The sequence below is a fragment of the Aythya fuligula genome, chromosome 5, assembly GCF_009819795.1.
Source record: "Aythya fuligula isolate bAytFul2 chromosome 5, bAytFul2.pri, whole genome shotgun sequence".
Taxonomy (NCBI): domain Eukaryota; kingdom Metazoa; phylum Chordata; class Aves; order Anseriformes; family Anatidae; genus Aythya; species Aythya fuligula.
Genome location: NC_045563.1, coordinates 47,449,692 through 47,468,479, shown reverse-complemented (window position 1 = coordinate 47,468,479; position 18,788 = coordinate 47,449,692). Strand labels below are relative to the sequence as shown.

The following is an 18,788-nucleotide window of genomic DNA, read 5'->3' as shown; positions in this document are numbered from 1 at the left end:
GAAAATGCTTTCCCTGCCATTAGACACCTGACTCGGTCAGGAACTTGGTGTGCAAAACCTTCGAACACCATTGTGTTTGGTTCTGTGGGAACGTAAACAGCACCACCACCGCGCACGTTTTCGCTCTGCACTGTGTGAGCCTTGGCTGATCACTGTCTCTCAAAGACAGTAAGGCAATTGCCAGGCTTTCCTTTGCAGGAGTAGGTTTTACAGTTGTAAAGGGTTTTAAAAGGTCAGGTGTCAAATGTCTCCTTGTGAAGTCTCAATTAGAAGCTATGATGTGTAAATACGAGTTGTAAGAGTAGTGAGAAAGCTATAGAAAAGGAGATACTGGGCATCTCCATTTCCACTCTGGGGAAGTGTGAAGAGCTGTAAAACCTTTATTCAGGAACCCCAGTATCAGTGTTACCCCTGCTCCAAGTACTGAAACTATGTTCATGGAAACCCTGGGACAAGGAGAAGGACTTGTTCATTTAATAATAATAAAATAAATGTACTTTCTTTTCTCCAAAAATGTATGATAGCCAACCCTCCTTTCAGGCAGCATCAGACGTGATGAAAGCAGAGATATGTTTGCCTTGGAAGCAACTGGAAGTAGGAAAAACACATCATTTAGACTCTGAATTACGGGTGACTTTGTGACAGTCTAGGCATACAAGTTTCTCAGGAACCCTGACATATGAAACGGATTGCTGAGAACACGTAAGAATGCCCCGAAATGAGAGCAGTGTTTGGTAGACTTCTTGCTAGAATAGTTATATTTGCAACATAATGAATCAAGCCACCTACCTACTGAGATCAAAGCCCTTGCTTTGCGTTAACTTCCAAAGATTTAAATTGTAGTCATTAGCTTTGGAGTTACTTTATATTTCCACTGGCATCATATGGTTAGTGAACAATACGTGTTTGTGATTATGAGACAGTACAGTAGATACACGCCTTGCAAACCTTCAGTGATTTAATTTCATGTAATGTACATTGACACCTAAACATTAAATTAATGCAGAAAACGAGCTGGCTGACTGACTGCAGTCACTCCTTACAAATCAATATAGCCTGTTGTGATGGAACATTTTTAATGAACAGTGATTGGTGCCTCTAGTTAGCTAAACCTTTACTAGTATGAATTTGATTTTGCTCTAGTGCCGTTTTATTTATTCTGTAGACATGTCTTAGGACCTCGGAGCAGTCTCTTCAATCCCCTGCCTGTGTTTGGCTCAGAGGCTAACAGACTGGCTGTACCACTGCTCGGATTGGTGTCTGCAGAGCCACGCATTTCATGAAATGTCTCAAGTCTAATTACCTGAAGAACCAATAAGTTAGCGTATGTATTTATAAATAAGGACAAATGTTTTGTTTTACCAGTGTTCATTTGTAATAATAAGTGAACGTTGTAATAGACCAGCATACTAATGGTTGGCCATCTAAATACATTAAAAAAAAAATACACTAATTGAAAGTCGAAAGCGTCTCGGATCCAAACAAAAGGGGCTTGTGGTAGTTTCCAGAACTCCTTCTGTCAGGAGTTAGCCGTACTGGTCGCTGGGTGCATGACTTGGTGTTTGCCAACCGCCAGCTAGGCTGACAGGAAAACAAACGCAAGCTGCGCCATCCAGAAATCAGGCTGCTGGCATAACTTAACGCACAGTAAGGATCCATCCCGGTATTGTCACGGGAGGGAGGCGCAGCTTGCCCACAGCTCCCTATTCCCTTTCCCCGTCCCACCCCGCTCTCTCGGCGGCGCGCTGCCGCCCCCTGCCGCCCTCAGGGCCGGCCCGGGCCGTTGGGGCTGGCGGCGGCCGTTCAACGTGCGTTTCCCGCGCGCGGCCCCAACGGCTCGCCGTCCGCTCCCGGCCTGCCGCGCGCCGCGGGGCCGTGCTGAGGGAGGGCTCTGGCGGCGTCATGGCGGCCGCCGCGCCCCCGGGACCCGGCCCGGACATGTTCGAGGAGATCGTGATGGCCGAGCACAGGTAGGGCACCCCCCTACCTGGCGTCTAAACGGCAGAAAGTGAAGTGGGAACCAGCGTCAGAAACCGTCCGTGTGTGTGTGTGTGTGTGTCCGCAGGTTCCACGGCGAGGGCTACCAGGAGGGCTACGCCGAAGGCCGTCACGCCGGGGCTGCTGAGGGGAGGAGGCACGGGGCGCGCCACGGGGCCAGGGTGGGCGCCGAGGTAAGGGGGAAGGCGCCTTAAATCGCGGGGCTGGGGGCTGTGTCGCGAGGAAACGATTAAATAGTTGTGGTTTTTTTTTTTTTTTTTTTTTTTTTTTTTTTTTTTTTTTTTTGCGTTTTCTGAGTCTATTTGATCCCATTTTGATATTATTTTGTTTCCCTGAAAGGAAGGATAAGAGAGAAATCAAACAAACTTGCCCAAGACAAATTGTGTATGTTGACTTCTTTAACCCGAAATTGTGGCCAAGGAACCCCCGGACCATCCTCTGTGGTTCAGCATTAGGGAAACCCATGCGATGTTGGTTCTTCACCCAAGTCACTTTCCAACAGGACAATTCTGGTTGTCTGCGTTGTACTCTCTGATACTTCTAACACTGGGAGAGTTTGTCAGGTGAATATTGCTACTGGAAGAACAGCAGCAATTATGTTAATCCATTATGAAATGAAATCGGTAAACCCAAATTCTGAAAGGATGGTTATTATAAAATTTTGGTTTACACTTGGTGTGATATGGAGATGTATAGTGATTAAATATTTTCCTAGTGATGCTACAGCTCTGAAGTTCTAAGAAAACAGTGTTGAACAGCAGCTTCTAAACACAGATGGCTGTATGCAAAATTGTCCTGTGTAGGCCATGATATAGGAGAAGTGCACTGATCTACTTATGTTGGGAAGTTCCCGAAGAGACTAAAATTGTAGATAGGGAGTCATGTGAAGGGATGAATTGGGCAGTCTTTGAACTGTCAGCCTTGAGTAGAATTATAGTACTGATCTGACAGGGGCCTTGCTTGATAGAGAATTAAATTAAGATGTTACAAATAAAATGTCTGTTACCCATCACATCCCTTAGGCGGTATTAGACGCAGTATCCACTAGGGCTCAAGCAGAAGATTGTGCCCCTAGTAGGGCGCTGCTAATTCTGCTGAGCATACTGCTGTGAAGCATCCAAGGGCACATGTCCCCAGCCCTCGGCATCTTGGTGCAGCTAGGTACCAAGTCTGTGGGCTGTCTCCACCTTCCTGGAGTCTCCAAGCAGTTTTGGTGCACGCAGGTGAAATCGCCTCACTTCAAATATGCTTAAGCACTAAATGAGATGTTAAGTCCCAAACCCATGTTTGAGCCTTAAAATAAATAAATAAATAAAATACACGAAGTAACAAAAGCTGATCTGTGTACCATATCAAACATAACTGCCAGGAGACTGGTATTCCCAGACATTGCTGCTGTACTCTGAAGTGGTTTGAAGGTTATGGGAATTTCCAAGTTATACTATGTTTTGTACGTTTAAATGGCAGGTGTATGCACATGTGGACTGAAGTGGGATTAGGCTATAATTTTGGACTTAACTACCTCAAAGTCAGCTCACTTATGTTTTAAGTGTCTGTGTTGTTTTTCTGTGAATTCTAAATCACTTTGGAAAGAAACTCCAGCTGACTTAACAAGCTGGTGCATTGAAGAACATGTATTCCTATTATATTTCTGTATATTCCTATTTGATTACAGTTGTAATGAAAAGCTCTCTGGCAGCAAGACTGGCTTAGTCAGCTTCTTGTGCTTCTTTCTGATTCTGTGCTACCCTCATGAGTTAGGCTAGTAAAATTCTTTGCATATTAACTCAGAAAAAATGTGTTTTCCTGTCTGGTTGACTTGGCCGCTCCCTCAGCCAAGCTGGTACAGCTTTTTCTGGGGCTGTACAGGAGCTGCTTAAGCTGACACTGCTGCAAAAACAAATACTTACCAAAGCATCTTAAATAGGTTGTTTCTGAATTGTTTCCCTACTGCCATGCATCAGTTTCATAAATTTTGAGGTTCAGAGGGCATAAAGTATGGATAGTGTTTTGCAGGATTGCTGTTTATGCTGTGTTTTAAATACTGTTGTCATCTGATGCTAAACAGATTTCTTACAAGAAGTGTTCTGACTGTTGTACTGGGTAACACAGATATCCCTCATTCATCTTACCCTAATTTATTGATCTTTTCAACATGAAATGTGTTTGTATAGGCAATGATTTGTTTCCTGAAGAGTGGGATATAATGTAGTACTGTTTGTATACGTTTGTTTAGTGATCTGTATGCATATGTTTAATGATTTTTTTTTCATGGTATTCTTATAAATTCCTAGATTGGCAGCTACCTTGGCTTCGCGCTGACCTGGCAGTGTCTGCTCCGCAAATGCACAGATGAAAAGAACAGGTAAGGTTTAAAAAAAAAAAAAAGTTCCTTCAATAGTTTTTCAGATTATTCAAATTATATTGTTCAGTTTTGCCTCCTCCCAAGTTAAAAAATATATATATTGAAAACCAGAAGATTGAGCAGAGATTCATTGGGATTATATCATATTCTGGACCGCGTGATACTGAAAAGAGGATAAGGGAACTTGGTTTCTTCACCCTGAAGAAGAAAAGACAAAGGAGATAGCTAATTGTACTACATAAAGGGAAGTCCTAGAGACTCATTCCTTGCAGCAGTGCGCAAAGGATAATAACCACCTTTCACAAGCTGAAACTATTGAATTTCTGATAGGGTGTAAAGAGAAAGTCCTTACCAGTGTGAGCAGCTAAGCAGTGGGACAGGTTGACCACATTGACAACAGAAGTTCCATTGTTGTAGATTTTTCAAAATATGTTTGGAGATGGTACCAAGTAACTTTCTCTGGCCTTAAAGTTAGTCCTTCCTTGGGTGGAAGGCAGGCTAGATGACCTCCTGACTTCCTTTACAACCTATATTTTTCTATGACTTCCATTCTGTTGTCTGTATGGAAAGTAATACAAGCTTATGAAATGCTAGTAACACCACTTCAGCATCAGAAAGAATCAAGTGTACTGACCACTGATAGACCTTTTCTAACTACTTAAAAGGTATGATATTGTTAAAAGGGTGACATGTTAATAGCTAAACAATATTATTGATTAAAAATTAGAATTCTTCTTCGGGGTGGGAGTATAGAGATCATACAAAATCAAGTTATCTTGCACCGCGCTTTTGCTGTGTGGTTTATATACCTGAAGGTAGTGTTTGTTTTAGAGGTGTATCACAAATAGATCTTGCTACATTTCTTTTGCTCCCATCTTCTCCCCTCATTTTTTTTCATTACTTCTGTGTTTTGCTGCACAGGTGCATATACTTCCATGCATTGATTACTTTCCTTTGGAATAACCTAATCTTTTATTTTATGTCCAGATTTGATTAATTTATTTGAAAGAATTGCCACCATGCTTTCAGCTATCTTGACGTGTATTCTGGTGAACTTTTTTATTGCATTTCTTTATTTCACTCAGTCATCTAATTGGTAATTTTGATGTTTCTTGAATATATCTTCATTTTTGCCAGGTAAGTTAAAAACAAAACATTAAATTTGTCAGTTGTGCTACAGCTTAATTTCTGAGTTAAATGAGGGAGGTTGAAAGAAGGATGGAAGACTGGATTCTATGCCCTGAAGTATAAAATATTGGTATCATTTTCATACCGACAGAGAACTTCTATAGCAGGCTAATTTTCATTATTGTGTTTTGTTTTGTAGTAAAAAGAGAAAGGCTCTGGATTCATTAATAGGAATGATTCAGAAGTTCCCATATGAAGACGCCACTTACGAAAAGCTTCAAGAAGATCTGGAAAAAATCAGAGGAAAATTTAAACAGGTTTGTAGGATCAAGTTGGTATTTTTAGCACAAAATAGTATTAATTTTTGCAAGAAATCTCTAAATCTGTTCAAAAAGCAGTCACAATATAAAAATACTTAGAATAGGAAATTCCCCAAGTGATAGCAAATGCAACATTTTCTTTTCTTTTTTTTTTTTTTTTTTTAAAGGAAAGAAATTAAAGGAAAAACATTATTTGACAATGAATTACAAGTAGGACCAGAAAAAGAGAAACGGAGGAATTGGTAGTTTTATTGAGCATTCTTTTGGAAAACAGACACATTGAAACACTTTCATGTATTCTTTTTTAGGTTTGTTCAATGCTAAATATTCAGTCTGATTTTAGAGTCAGTACTGAAAGATCTTCACTAACATTTTGAATATAACAGATGAAGATAAACATGGATGAACAAAGAAGAAATATTAAAAGAACAGATAACTGGAAAAGTGTTTACTCATTTTAAACAAAGCGAAGATCTGCTAAATATCAAAGTGGTAAGGGAAAAACAGTGATCTTTTAATAGTTCTTCCTCATATGTCCTTTATAATTTATTCTCTCCAGGCTTTACAGATCATGGAAACACTAAAAACCTGTTAAATGAAAGTGTCGACTTTAATTCGTCACTAGCCCTTTCCTGAAAAGGAAAACATGCATTTGTGAAGTTTCCTTACTTAAAGGATGTATGTTATTTAAAAAAAAAAAAATCTATGTATATAGATCATTCCGTTTACACAATGTGTAGGTGTTTTAGGTGAAGTAAAAAATAATCAGTTGCCTGCAGACTTTGCAGTAGCAACCAGTTCTGTGGTTAAAGAGTAGAATGACAAGTGAAGTCAGAATGCAAAGGAAGAAGACTTTAAGATACCAGTTCATAAAGTAGCTGCAACTCTGAACTTGAAATTTGCACTATTTTCTACGCTTAAATATGCTGTTTAGTCTCTATTTATTCAACTATATAAGTTTGAGAAATACAGTCAAGTATTTTACCTGAGAGTTGTTTTAGGTTGGGCTGTTAGATGTCAGTGCATACCATTTGCAATACAGTCGTATAATGAATTCTAGAAGGCTTTCATCAGCTGTAGCGTATGCCTATTTGGCTAAGTTTACATGGCATAGTTTAGCTTCATGATGAGAAATTTGACTAGCATGCATATTGGAAGCTATATGCACAGCAAACACTCTCAGATGAAGGAAATGTGTTAGTATTGCCATATTCTTGAATGATTCATGGTGCCATCTAGACCTCACGTCTGTTTTACTTGTATAGTGTTTTTTTATTATACAAGAAAATAAGTAATTTGAATTTTCAAAATGTTTATTGTGCGTTTGCATCTGGGATGTGAAGACCATATATTCTGCCTTTTTTTTTTTTTTTTAACTCAAAGGTAAAAATGTTTTGTTAAATACATGTGCGTATATATATGGACTTTATTTCAAAATCATCTTGTTGCTGTTGTTCCTGAGTATATTACTTTGCCAATATCAGATGCCTTTCTTAATAACTAGCTGCTGGTGTGCTTGTTTTAGCTCTGATGCACGTAGTGCCAGAGCCATCTAGTGGAGGAGGTTTTTATAGTGCGTAAAAATGGCCTGTAAGTAATGCTTCTTGTAATAGTTCACAAATATTTATATAGATGAAGTTGCTCAAGTAAAGAGTACAGAATATATCCATGCATAATACAGCTCTTCTGATGACGTGGTGAATATCTTTGAAATAAAGTAGTATTGAGGTAGGATTTACTTGTAGCCTGTTTCTTCATTTGGGACTTTGGAAGTGACATGACAGCATTGATGGTCTCTTTATTTATGGTAGTTTAAGTACAACTTTTAATTCATATGTAACTTAAAACTATTGGGCAACCAGAGCAAGCTCAAAAGTGCATGTACTTGAAACTTAAGTGAAAGCACAAAAGAATAGCATACCCTATAATCTCTGTAAAATAAATAGACACAACACAAAAAGACCACATACTAGGGAAACATAATTTGACTTAATAATTATTAATTATTAAGATAGAAATCCGGATTTGAAAAAGTTGTCTCAGGATCCGCAACATAATTTATTTTTGCAAATCAAAGTATTTTACCTGTTTACTTTAAGGCAATGAAATGATACTACGTATTCATCTGTGATTGACTCAAAATGTTTTTTGCTTAAAACATAATACAGAGATTTCGATAGCGATCCCCCCGCAAGCTGGTTCTTGGTCTCAAAAAGGCACTTTTGATGTTCCTCTCAGTGTACAAAGAGAAGTAAACGCTGGAGGTCTAAGTATTCCAATTTTATAATGTGGCCGCTTTTGGAATCTTTGTACATGGTTTGCACAAATTATGGAAAGACAAGGGTAGGGATGTGAGAGTTCAAAGTTAGTGAAGCATTTGATTACTAGAAATGTATGATATGTAAGTCATATGCAAAACGCCACTCTAGAGATTGTATCATGTACAAAATTATTCTTGTTGGCTTAAGGATGAAAAGGATCTCTGCAGACCAAGCAGATAATTACTTACTTTGAAAACTGTTTTGGTGGCTAAATTTCTACTATTGGTTTACTATTTCATATATTTAAACATTAATTTTGTTTGAGAAGTTGTAACGTAAACATAAAAATATATATTTAACCATAAAGATGGTAGAAGCATCTAGGATTTCAAAAAAAATCTGGGATATGACATCTTTAGGGTTGCCTCGTAGGCCTTTCCTTGAGCTACTTATGTGTTCATGCTAATGCAATCTTTTATTCCAAACATCTGTATTTTTCTGAGTATCTTTTGTCTCAAGTCTTGTATGGGCATGATGGTGTGTATTAAATGAGCCACAGTTGAAAACTCTGTTGGATATGTAATCATGTGCTTTCTTCAGTGCAAAGTTTTAAAAATGTTTTTGCAACAGATTTGTGGGGTTTTCTGTGATGTCTAGAGCTGTAACAGCATACCACAGAGGGTTTTTTACACTGTACTTACAGCTGAGGAGCTAAAGCCCAGATTACATCAGGAATATTGGTTCGCCTTAACCAGTGGGACTTCTTGCAAATAATTTTGCATTCTAAGTGCTTGAATACTTCAGAACGTGCTACTTGTTAACGCTGAGTGGCTATTTACATGTTTGTATTCTTGGCTGTTCCTCAGGGGAGTTACCTGGAAAATGAGGAGTATAAGAGTTAGCAAACACGTGTGAAAGAAAGGCATGTGCTTAAACTACAGCGCTACTGAAAAAAAAATCCATCAAAATTTAGCAAAACCACTCTTCAAAGGATTATTCAGTTTTGTGAGTCATAAGCATATGTTTTCTCTTCTTTTCATGCCCTTGCTGTTTTATTAACACTTTCCTGAAATCTGGAACAAATTAAAAAAAAATACATATAAATGGCTTCATTAATGCCACATCCTGGTTACTCATCCTGTCAGGACTCTGGTGGAAGCAACTATTAAATTGTAATTAAAAACTCTATCAGATGATCTGTGTGTGGAGAGGCTGAATAAAACTGCTGCGGGACATGGTCATTCAGACGTTTCCTGGTCTGAACGCTTGATTGTGCAACTTAAATATTGCTTTTATTTCTGGGAGGGGAAGGTGTGGAAAAAAAATTAATCTTGTAGATTATTATATTGGTTATTAATAAAGTAGGATGTGGAAATTGTGGCTCTGTGCTGTATGGTCAAACAGGTCTAATTTTTTCTGGAGGTACTTGATCTGATAAAATCAGTTAGGATGGAAAAATTCTGCCAAAATTATTGAAGGTACTATGTCTTTAAAATATATTAAAATATATTGCTGTATTTACCACCTCTAGGTATGCTCAGTAGTTACAGTTAGGGAGGAATGCTTGAAACATTTAACTCTCAAATTTCTGACTTGTCTGGACTGCGTTCTAGCTTGTTTTGTTTCTTCGTGATGTTCTCTCAGCTCAGGCTGTTGAATGTAGGTTTCCATTTAAAAATGGATGCAAAGCTGTCTATTGCTAATGTACTGAAGTTGTTTCAGTCCAGAAGACTTGCAGTTTTCATTTCCATGTTACGTGACGAGTACAAGAGATAGTGAGTTCTGAGGCATCAGTGGGAAGGTGAGCTCTGACTACAGAGAATCAACTCCCTGTGGAATTCCATGCTGATTTCAGTGCTGTCTTACAGCAATGGGGTCGTCAGCTGGTAATACCCAATCAACCATTACCAGCACATGTAAATCTGACTTTGTGTGTTATCTACGTCATTGTACTACGTGTGTACAGTAAAGGCCTCTTTACTGAGGCGGCATTTCTACGGACAGATTTTTAGAATGGATACAGAGAAGGAGGGCAAAAAAATGGGATGGTAATTAAAGTCTCCAAGTTAAATTCATTGTTGCAATGCTCGTTCATTAAGTAGGCATGCTTTCTTTTAATTTGTCATGAGCTGTAATATGAATGGAATCAATTTCAGCTCTGAAGATATGTCTCTAATGAACAGAAATGCATGAAATCAGAAACATATATATATATATATATATATATATCTGTATATGCAATTTCTCACTTAGAAATCATCCTTGTAGGATCCTATTATGTTTTCCTGGTTACGACATATTACATTTGGATTTGTAAGGAAAGTCTGACTTCCCAGTTTGGCATATCTTGTTTGGTTATGGTTATGATCCGATTGCTATTGAGGTATGAAGTATGTAAGCAATAGTGCGTTCTAGTCTGTGCATAGAACCTGTGCAAACTCATGTTGCCAGCTTTCTGGGTATATGACATCTAAAGGAGAGAAAATAGAGGCTGGTTTAAAAACTTTTCAGAGTCACAAAATCATAGAATGGCTCGTGTTGAAAGGGACCTTAAAGACCATCCAGTTCCACCCCCCCCACCATGGGCTTTCTTAAACAATTTCTGCAGTGATAGCAATGTGAAGCACTAAATGTTTTTGACAGTGTTGGTGTTCTTAATGATTTTAGGCCTATAGTTTGAAACCTGCTGAAATATTAGAATTACCTGAAGTTCATCTGGATTATAATCTTTATTTCTGAGGGTACTCCAGAGGAGGTTGTAAAAAGCTGAACCAGGCAGGTAGAACAACGTGTGTGATACATCTCATCAGGACCTTCTCCAAGAGAAAGGTTTTGATGTATAATAAAAAGTTTAATATTTCTTCTAATGTTACAATTCTTCATATTCTTGGTGCTTCCCAGCATAAATTTTAGTGCCTTTGATTACTGCCCTTTGCAACTTCTCATGGCTATGGCTTCTGGTCTAATTACAGCCTAAAACTTCAGCTTTCATAGTTTGACAAGTAACCACAAAGATTCTCATTTTACAGTCTGCCAGAGGTTTTTTGTTTGTTTTTAAGTGGACAAAGTTATGACAGTACGCTTTACCACAGAAATGTATATATCACCAGAGAGAACGGAGATCTGGGAGTCCTGTGGCATGTTTCCAGTTGGTTTCCAGTTTTGGTATCCAGAATCGACATACAAGGCTAACTGGAGCAATCTGGTACTGAGGCACTTCGCTGTCCTTAGTTAGTTCATCTGGAACTAACTTGAGTATCTCTTTAGCTTCACGCTGGATATTCCTCCTTAATCACAGGAGTGTTCACTTCTGAAGTGTAATCATTATATTCTGGCAGCGTTCTTCATCCTAAGATTCTGTACTTTGCAACTCTTGAATAACACACAGCTCTGCCAAATGAGGTAGTACTCTGCAAATGGAAACATGGTCATTAAGTGCCCCTGAACATAGCCAACATACAAGGCTTTGGAAATCCTCATTAATACAGAGTAGTGGCCGTTCACTCTTATATGAAATACATTAAAGCCATAGTAAGCGTCAGTTGATTGTGAAGTGGCTTGCTGTACAATATTTTTAATTGTTCTATCGTATTTCATATACATGAGTAATGAACCAGCTCCACAGTTCTGTGTGGCTGTTTTTTTGGCATGACAAAGTTACGTGCAGAAGATTCCTGAATAAGGACAAGAAATAGCATATAGCTTTTGTACTGAAACATCAGCAAGTTTGATTGTAGTGTAGAATTTGTATGGATAGCACCTAGAATAGTAGTGCACTGTCAGAAAGAAGTAAACTGCTTTAGTTTATAATAAAATTACGGAGTTTACTTTTAGCAAAAGTCCTGTTTAGGCAGGAAGAAGATTGCTTATTCAGTTTTTGCATATCAGCTCTGCACTAGGCAGAATCAACGTCAGTATTTGTCTTTTTTCTTTTTGATTGTTTAGCAGCATATTTTGCCGCTTTATCTCCATGTAATATGTAGTTACAATTTGTAACCTTCAGCATCTTCAGGATTCTGTGGAATAATCAACAAGGCATGGAATCTTTCTTGATTATAGGAACTGTGAGTCAGCAACCCTTTAATTTTTTTAGTTGCAGCTATTGTTCCAGCAGCAAGCTTTACTGCTATTGTCCACTGTTTGTCCAGCTCACGTTTACTGGACTGTGGGAACGGATTAGGGTTTCATGGCTTTTTTTTCCTTCTTGCATAAACTCTTGATCAAAGACATTCCTTGGATGACAAAACACTGTATACTGTGTCACACAGTCCTGACCAGACTGCACGAACAGTAGTTTAAAAACACATGCCTACATTGTTCTCTAAACTGGCTTTTTTTTTTTCCTGTAGCGTATGTGCAGACACTGAATTTTTGAGACCCTCATTTACCTAAAAAAAAAAAAAAAAAAAAAAAAAGTTGATAAGCACTTGTCAGTTTCTGAAATACAAGTGAAATAATACTACTTTATTTTTATAGGAAAGCTAAAGCTAAGTATCTGCAGTGTATTTTCTTCTTGAGGACACCTTGGTTGTGGTGCAGTTAGTCAAGCACATTGTCATCCTAAAACCACATGGACTTTGAGCATCATTTTTGTGTCGTATCCAGGACAGCTTAGTAAGATGAAAAATGATTTGAGCACAACTTGGGAATTCATAAACCAGTTTCACTGTAGGTACACTGCTGGAACTGTGTGGTGAGCGTCTGGCCCATTACATTTGTATGTCATACATGTTCTCTTATGCAATAAGATGAGGACAAACTGCAAAAAATCCAGTAGCATCAATTAGTTTGAGAAATAATGAGAGAGAAACAACATTAGAGAAAAATCTGGAGAGATGTTTTCAATGAGATTTTCTTGTAATTTGCCTAATGATGCTCCCTCGGCAGAATTATGGGAGATGTGGAAAGAGCCCCTGAATACACCTGAAGCATGTTTACAGAGGGGTTTAAAAACATGAAGGACTATATTTAGATGTTTGGAGAACTGTTTGAAGATGAGAGAACACTTGTGTTCCCACAGGCATGCAAGAGTTGGCATATACTTGTTTGACTCTACAACTCTGTTGGGCATTATCATGCAGGAATGAAGGCAGGTGAATAGTTTCTCTTATATTAGAAAGATATTGTAAGGGAGGAATCTTTTTGATCCTTCACAGTCCAAGGGCTGCCATGAAAAGAGAAACCAGAATCAATACGTGGCTGGTAAATGCGTTGCCTAAAAGAAACAAAGTGATCCTACTTAATGACTGAAACAGCTGCAGGTACATTAAGTTGAAAACATGAAATAAATGTAGTAGGTTTATTAGAAATAATGTTTACTTTTGAGTAAAAAGCTGTTGATTCCTTCTGGAAAACTTAAAAGATGTTACGCCTGTGCTTGTAGAGAGAACATACCTATAACGAGTAGCGTAAATTTGCTGAAGAGCCCAGTCTCCAGTAGTTAACGCGGCCAGCAACTAAATGCAAAGAACTGTGGCCTGTGTGTATTCAAGGAGCAAAAAAGCTGTTCAAAAATAATACCACAATAATACCACGTCTTCAATCAATCTGCAGTGATAAAATCTAATAAAAGGAGAAATAAAACATCAAAATGCTCAATTGTCTGTTTCAGACAGTTTACCATCAGAGCCGTGACTTAGGACACCAGGTCACTTGCGTTGCACTGGCTCGGGCGAGTTGTCGTAATGCTCTGGTGGTGACTTAGTGGCCTGTGTTAAATGATTTGTCCATCTCAGCCCAGCTCCTTGAAGACTGATGCTAATACTGCAGGCAACATCTCACAGGCCACGGTGACTTGTCCAGCTGTCACAGAGGCCGAGCAGCGGTGTACAGCCTTTGGGTGGATTCAGGCAAGTGTCACAGGGCGGTCAGCTGGGATGGGAGAAATAACAAAGCCATACCACTCAGCAATATATAACCTCAGATTTAGTTGCTTGGGTTGGGAATGGTGAGTAGATGGCAGTTCTGTTCTGTGATATGCACACACCCCAGGTACAAATCCAAACCCTCGGCCTTTACCACATGGGCCCAGGGAAGAGGACTCCTGCCCAGACCAGTCAGCATGGCAGGTCCTGGCTTGCAGCTTGGCCCACGCATGGGGTGGCTCCACCTTTGGTTCTGCTTTCTCAGTTGTGTTAGATATCAGTGTGTGGAGCCCTGTGCAGCCCCAAGGCTCGTAACCAGTTGTTTCTTCCTGTGTTTGTCACCACGAGCAGTCCCAGGCTGCTCTGTTTGGCTTTACCTGTGTTGAAGGCATCTTACTACTGGGGAGGAGATTCCCATCACCATACAGTCTCCCACCCCAAATCTGTTACCAAGTGTGAATTTAGAAACATTTGCCTAATTAAATTCATATTTTGCTTCTTTCTTTTCCAGTTCATGCCAGTTTAGTCAGAGCTGAGCAGATGTAGTCCAAGTCTTATTTGACTGGGCAGTCTCTGGCTTTCAGGTAGGCTTCAGAACGTGACAGACATGTTAGCAGGGAAGATTGTACTGACTGTCCCTTAGTATGCATTGTGGACGTGAGAGAGTATGATCTTTTGTTTCTGTCTTCAAGTGAGTGTGCAGACTGATGTTCGGTTTTTGAGATGGGTTGCTACATGCGTGTTTCATTTACCTGAAGTAAATATAAGTTGTATTTCTTCAAAGATATTATAAATGAGAAAGTAGTGTAAGCCATAAGTAAAGTGAGAAGAGAGATTAAATCCACACAAATGGATTTATTTTTTTTTCACACCGTGTAAGAGGGAATACCTCTAGCAGCTACTAAATACAACTTCCTGCATCCAGAGATGCAACTTTTTGAGAGGTAAAGCTGTTAGTGTTAATCTGTGTACAGTAGTGACTGCTCCAAAAAATAAATTTGGGACTCTTCTGTGTAGGAATTGGTGCTCTGAAGATGACATTAAAGCCTTTCTTATATAATACAGGAGTTCAGTGGAAGTGTGCACAGCGTGTGCCCCAGGAGCAGACCATGCACTGCGGGTGGTGCCTCTGCGTCAGCAGGGCACGTGCAGAGTTAAGATGCTGTGTCTGTGCCTTATTCCTGATACACTGCGAGCACCCAGTCTTTCTGCCAGTAGTTCCCTCTTCAGGTAAGAGCGCTCATGAAAATTATGGCTACTTAGTGATTTCTTGGTATGGCTATGCAAATGCTAATGGGATCATCAAGAAATTATTTGTTTTTTGTTATTAAATGTCTATTGCATTTAAGAAGCAGAAGGGTAACGTCTACCTTGCTCCTACATTTGTACTCCTTGAACCTAAAGAGTAAAATGAGGAGTCTGGCAAGCCTTACGTTTTCAGTGCAATCCAGTAAAAAACTTTGCAATCCCTTTCTCATTATTATTTAAGAATATTGTGGGGGAACTCAGTCAAAAGCCAGATAGGAATCTTATATTTGTCATGCTGCTGTACGTACCATTAGCAGGTATGTTTGAGGGATCATAAAAACACCGTGTTTGTCTGAAAAGATTAATTTCCCATAAAATTATGTTGGTGTGAATTCATTGTAGTGCCATCATTTATAGCTTTATGGCCTTTGTCCCATAGTAGCTTTTCAATGCCACCTCTAGGAGCCTGTATCAGAGTATCTAGCCCACACACCTGGGTCATGTCTATGCTCCTTTGAGTTAGTAGCTTGAAACTTCATTTTCTCTCCTACGTTCTGAAGTTTTCCATCACTTACAGTGCCAAATACACTTGCCTGTAAGTAGATTTAAAAGTTTTTACATTTAACAGCTTTTTTTTTTGTTTGGTAAAGAATACATGAACTTAATGTTTAGTAAAGGTACAAGCTTTGTCAGTCTAAATGCAGCAGTGGAATTGAGGATGCTTTTTGGAGATTTTTCTACGTAGGTTTCTCAATCTGATGTTGCTATAGCATTTTTCCTTTAAATGAGCTAGAGCATAGTCTAGCTGAATGTGCATATTTTTTTACAGCCTATAGTAAGTTGTTTTTCTTGCTACATTCTTGTCCCATCCTTTCCAATGTGAATAATATTGGCACAGCTCACCCAACATTCAAATTTAGTAGGCTCCATTCAGAGATGGTGTTTAATAGAAGGAAAATGTAAATAACGGAGCTGACTGTGGGCTTAAACCTGTTCAAAGCACGGAATCTCAGTCAGTTTAATAGATGAAAAATACTCATAGAAAAGGCAAAAAACGCTTAACCTGTAAAACAAAATGCAGGTTGAAATTTCTAAGAGTTTTTTTCAGCAAAAAGCTTTTTGTCCCAAATCAAGATTGTATGTATGTCTTCATTCAAAATATTTGAAATTAGAGGGGTTGGTCATCAGTGATACAAAAGCCTTTTTCCCGTTCCTTCCTTCAAATATGCTGAAATTTTGCAGAAAACCAATACAAGATCTGCGTGGGGACAAAAATGAGGGTTTTTTTTGTCCAATTTAAGCTTCAGCTTGATCTGTATTTAAAGTCACTATACATCTAGTTTTGAACCATCTCACTGCTACACGAGTCTGCTTCAGTGGCCTGCCTTTGTAATTTGACCATATAGAGGAGGTCCCGATTTCTAAAGGACAAAATTACAGGCCCACTATGTACTAATAGGAACCTCCCCATCTGTGAGTTTACGGTAGGCCACGTGGTTCAGGTTTCTGTCTGAAATGGCTGGGAAATCGACAAGCTAATACAGGCTCAGCTGTGATTCTTCTGATACAGGGGGCTTCCCATCTATTGGTAACTGCAGTAGGACGAGCTGATTTAGCACTAGACGGTGTCCAACACGCTTGTGTTAACTTAAGAGTTTTCATTTTTCACTTCCTTTACTGTAGCTATTGCATAGAATCAGTTGTTCTGTGAAGTTCAGTCAGTGGGAAATTCAGAAGGCAGATAGACAGGTATCTGATCTGGGAGACAAGCACTTGATATTTTATGTGTATTTGTTTTAAAGCCAGTAATGACATCACGTTTTCCTAGAGTAGGTAGTCAATACATATGTTAAAAACTTGACCATTCATCACTAGGAATATGCTGTTTCTGGTGTGTCTAGTTGTTGCAATTGGTAACATGCATCCCATTTACAAATCTGGGACACAAGTTGTAAGTTTTTCTCATTTTGTTTTATAAATAATCACATGTAATTACTGTTACATTTTTGTCCTTCTCAAGTCCAGTTCTTTACTTATGTTTAGTAGCTCCTAATTTGTTATTATCTTAGTGATGCAACAGTATGCATAAGCTTTGTAAGAGATAATGGGAAGGAAAATAAAGCTGTTTAACTTTACTTCTTTTAAAACTATTTTCTATTAACGTCTTCTAGGACACAAAACCTTACACTGATAAATAAATACAGACAAGCGTTCTGTACCAAACACCTACTTTATTTCACCTTTTATTAAAAAGAACCACCAAATGGTATTTTACTCTGAGTAATTACCTTAGATGTTTAAAATAATCTTAAGCAAATACTTGTTTTGCTTTTTTAAAATACACATTACCGTGACAGCCAGTCACCTACCCATTTCTAAAAAACGCCTACACTTTCCTAAAATAATGATAGAAAATTTTCAGCATTGCAACTATTAAAGCACGGAGAGTCAAAATGAGAAAATGTCTCGTGGCTTACTCATTACATTTGGTAGTTACTACCATTCAGCATTCATGAAAGTAACAAAAAGACACAACAAGCAGACACTGGGTTTTACCAATTTTATTTCTAGACTTTAGGTTGTTGTTTTTTTAAGATTTTTTTTTTTTTTTGCTGGAAACTTGTCTGTTACAGGTCTGTTGGTGAAAATGTGCATTTCAGACCAGTGATGCCAATAAGTACAATATAAAAATGTACAAATCTGAATTGCTTGCTTACTACAGATTGTTATAATAATGTGACAAATAAAGCATCTCTGTTGGCACATGAACCCACTTATCTGGATTTGGCCTTTTAGTACATAAAATAGTTAAAGAATTTTGCAGTACACACTGCCACTCAGTGTAACACATAATATAACTGACAACCACTAACTCAGTAATCACGTTTGGTTCAGAGACACAGAGATGCCACGAACAGAAGTGTTTTATGAGGTAAGCAGTAAATGTTCCTGAAATTTGGACAGAATGTATCCAGTCCTCCTGGGTCCTGCGACTGCTAGTAGCATTGCAATGCTTTGTTTATGCACTATGTAGGATCTTAACTGCATTTGCCTCAAAGAGTTCTAATTCTGTTTTGGTTTAGCAGCATACAGGCAACAGCTAGATTATTCTTCAGCATACAACTCTGTTAGCTGGCTTATTTATGAGATTTACAGGCTTTTTAAATTAGCATTATGCTATAATTAAAAAAAAAAAACAAAAAAAAACTAGTATATCATAACAGATTAAACACACAAAATACTTAGAGTTCCAGAAGATAACCTATCATACCAACTGATGTGTCCCAATTGATGGGTAAGCGCATCAGGTGGCATACAAGAGTTATATTATAATGCACCTTTCATATATCACTTGTGGCTAATAACACAGCTTAAAACTACTATGATAATAAACCCCAGATCAGACAAAGAATCCAGCTTTATAAAATGCGCAACACCATAAAAACTGACATTACTTGATCTTCTGAAATGTCTGCCATTTTAAATTAATGCAACCTAGTTGCAAATCGCGAGACCCATTCAGAATAACGTTCGATGCATTTCCATTTGCAGTAGAACTATGAGGCACTGTGTACGAACATTAAAACCTGGTCTAGACACGGTT

At 38.5% G+C, this 18,788-nt stretch overlaps 1 protein-coding gene across 5 annotated transcripts in view; it reads left to right on the top strand.

Annotated features, from left to right (window-relative positions):
- Positions 1–1,889: 1,889 nt before the first annotated feature.
- The window catches only part of LTO1 (LTO1 maturation factor of ABCE1), an 84,550-nt gene continuing 67,651 nt past the window's right edge, over positions 1,890–18,788 (top strand). For 2 of the 5 annotated variants that reach the window (XM_032189251.1, XM_032189252.1), the window contains exons 1-5: positions 1,890–1,970; positions 2,066–2,171; positions 4,293–4,363; positions 5,691–5,808; positions 6,198–6,303. In XM_032189251.1, the coding sequence (XP_032045142.1) occupies positions 1,903–1,970; positions 2,066–2,171; positions 4,293–4,363; positions 5,691–5,808; positions 6,198–6,272 (438 nt within the window). In that variant the 5' untranslated portion in view covers positions 1,890–1,902 and the 3' untranslated portion in view covers positions 6,273–6,303. Of the gene's footprint in view, positions 1,971–2,065; positions 2,172–4,292; positions 4,364–5,690; positions 5,809–6,119; positions 6,534–8,938; positions 12,488–18,788 lie in introns of those variants that run through there. The other 3 variants (XM_032189249.1, XM_032189248.1, XM_032189253.1) reach the window with 3 other exon arrangements.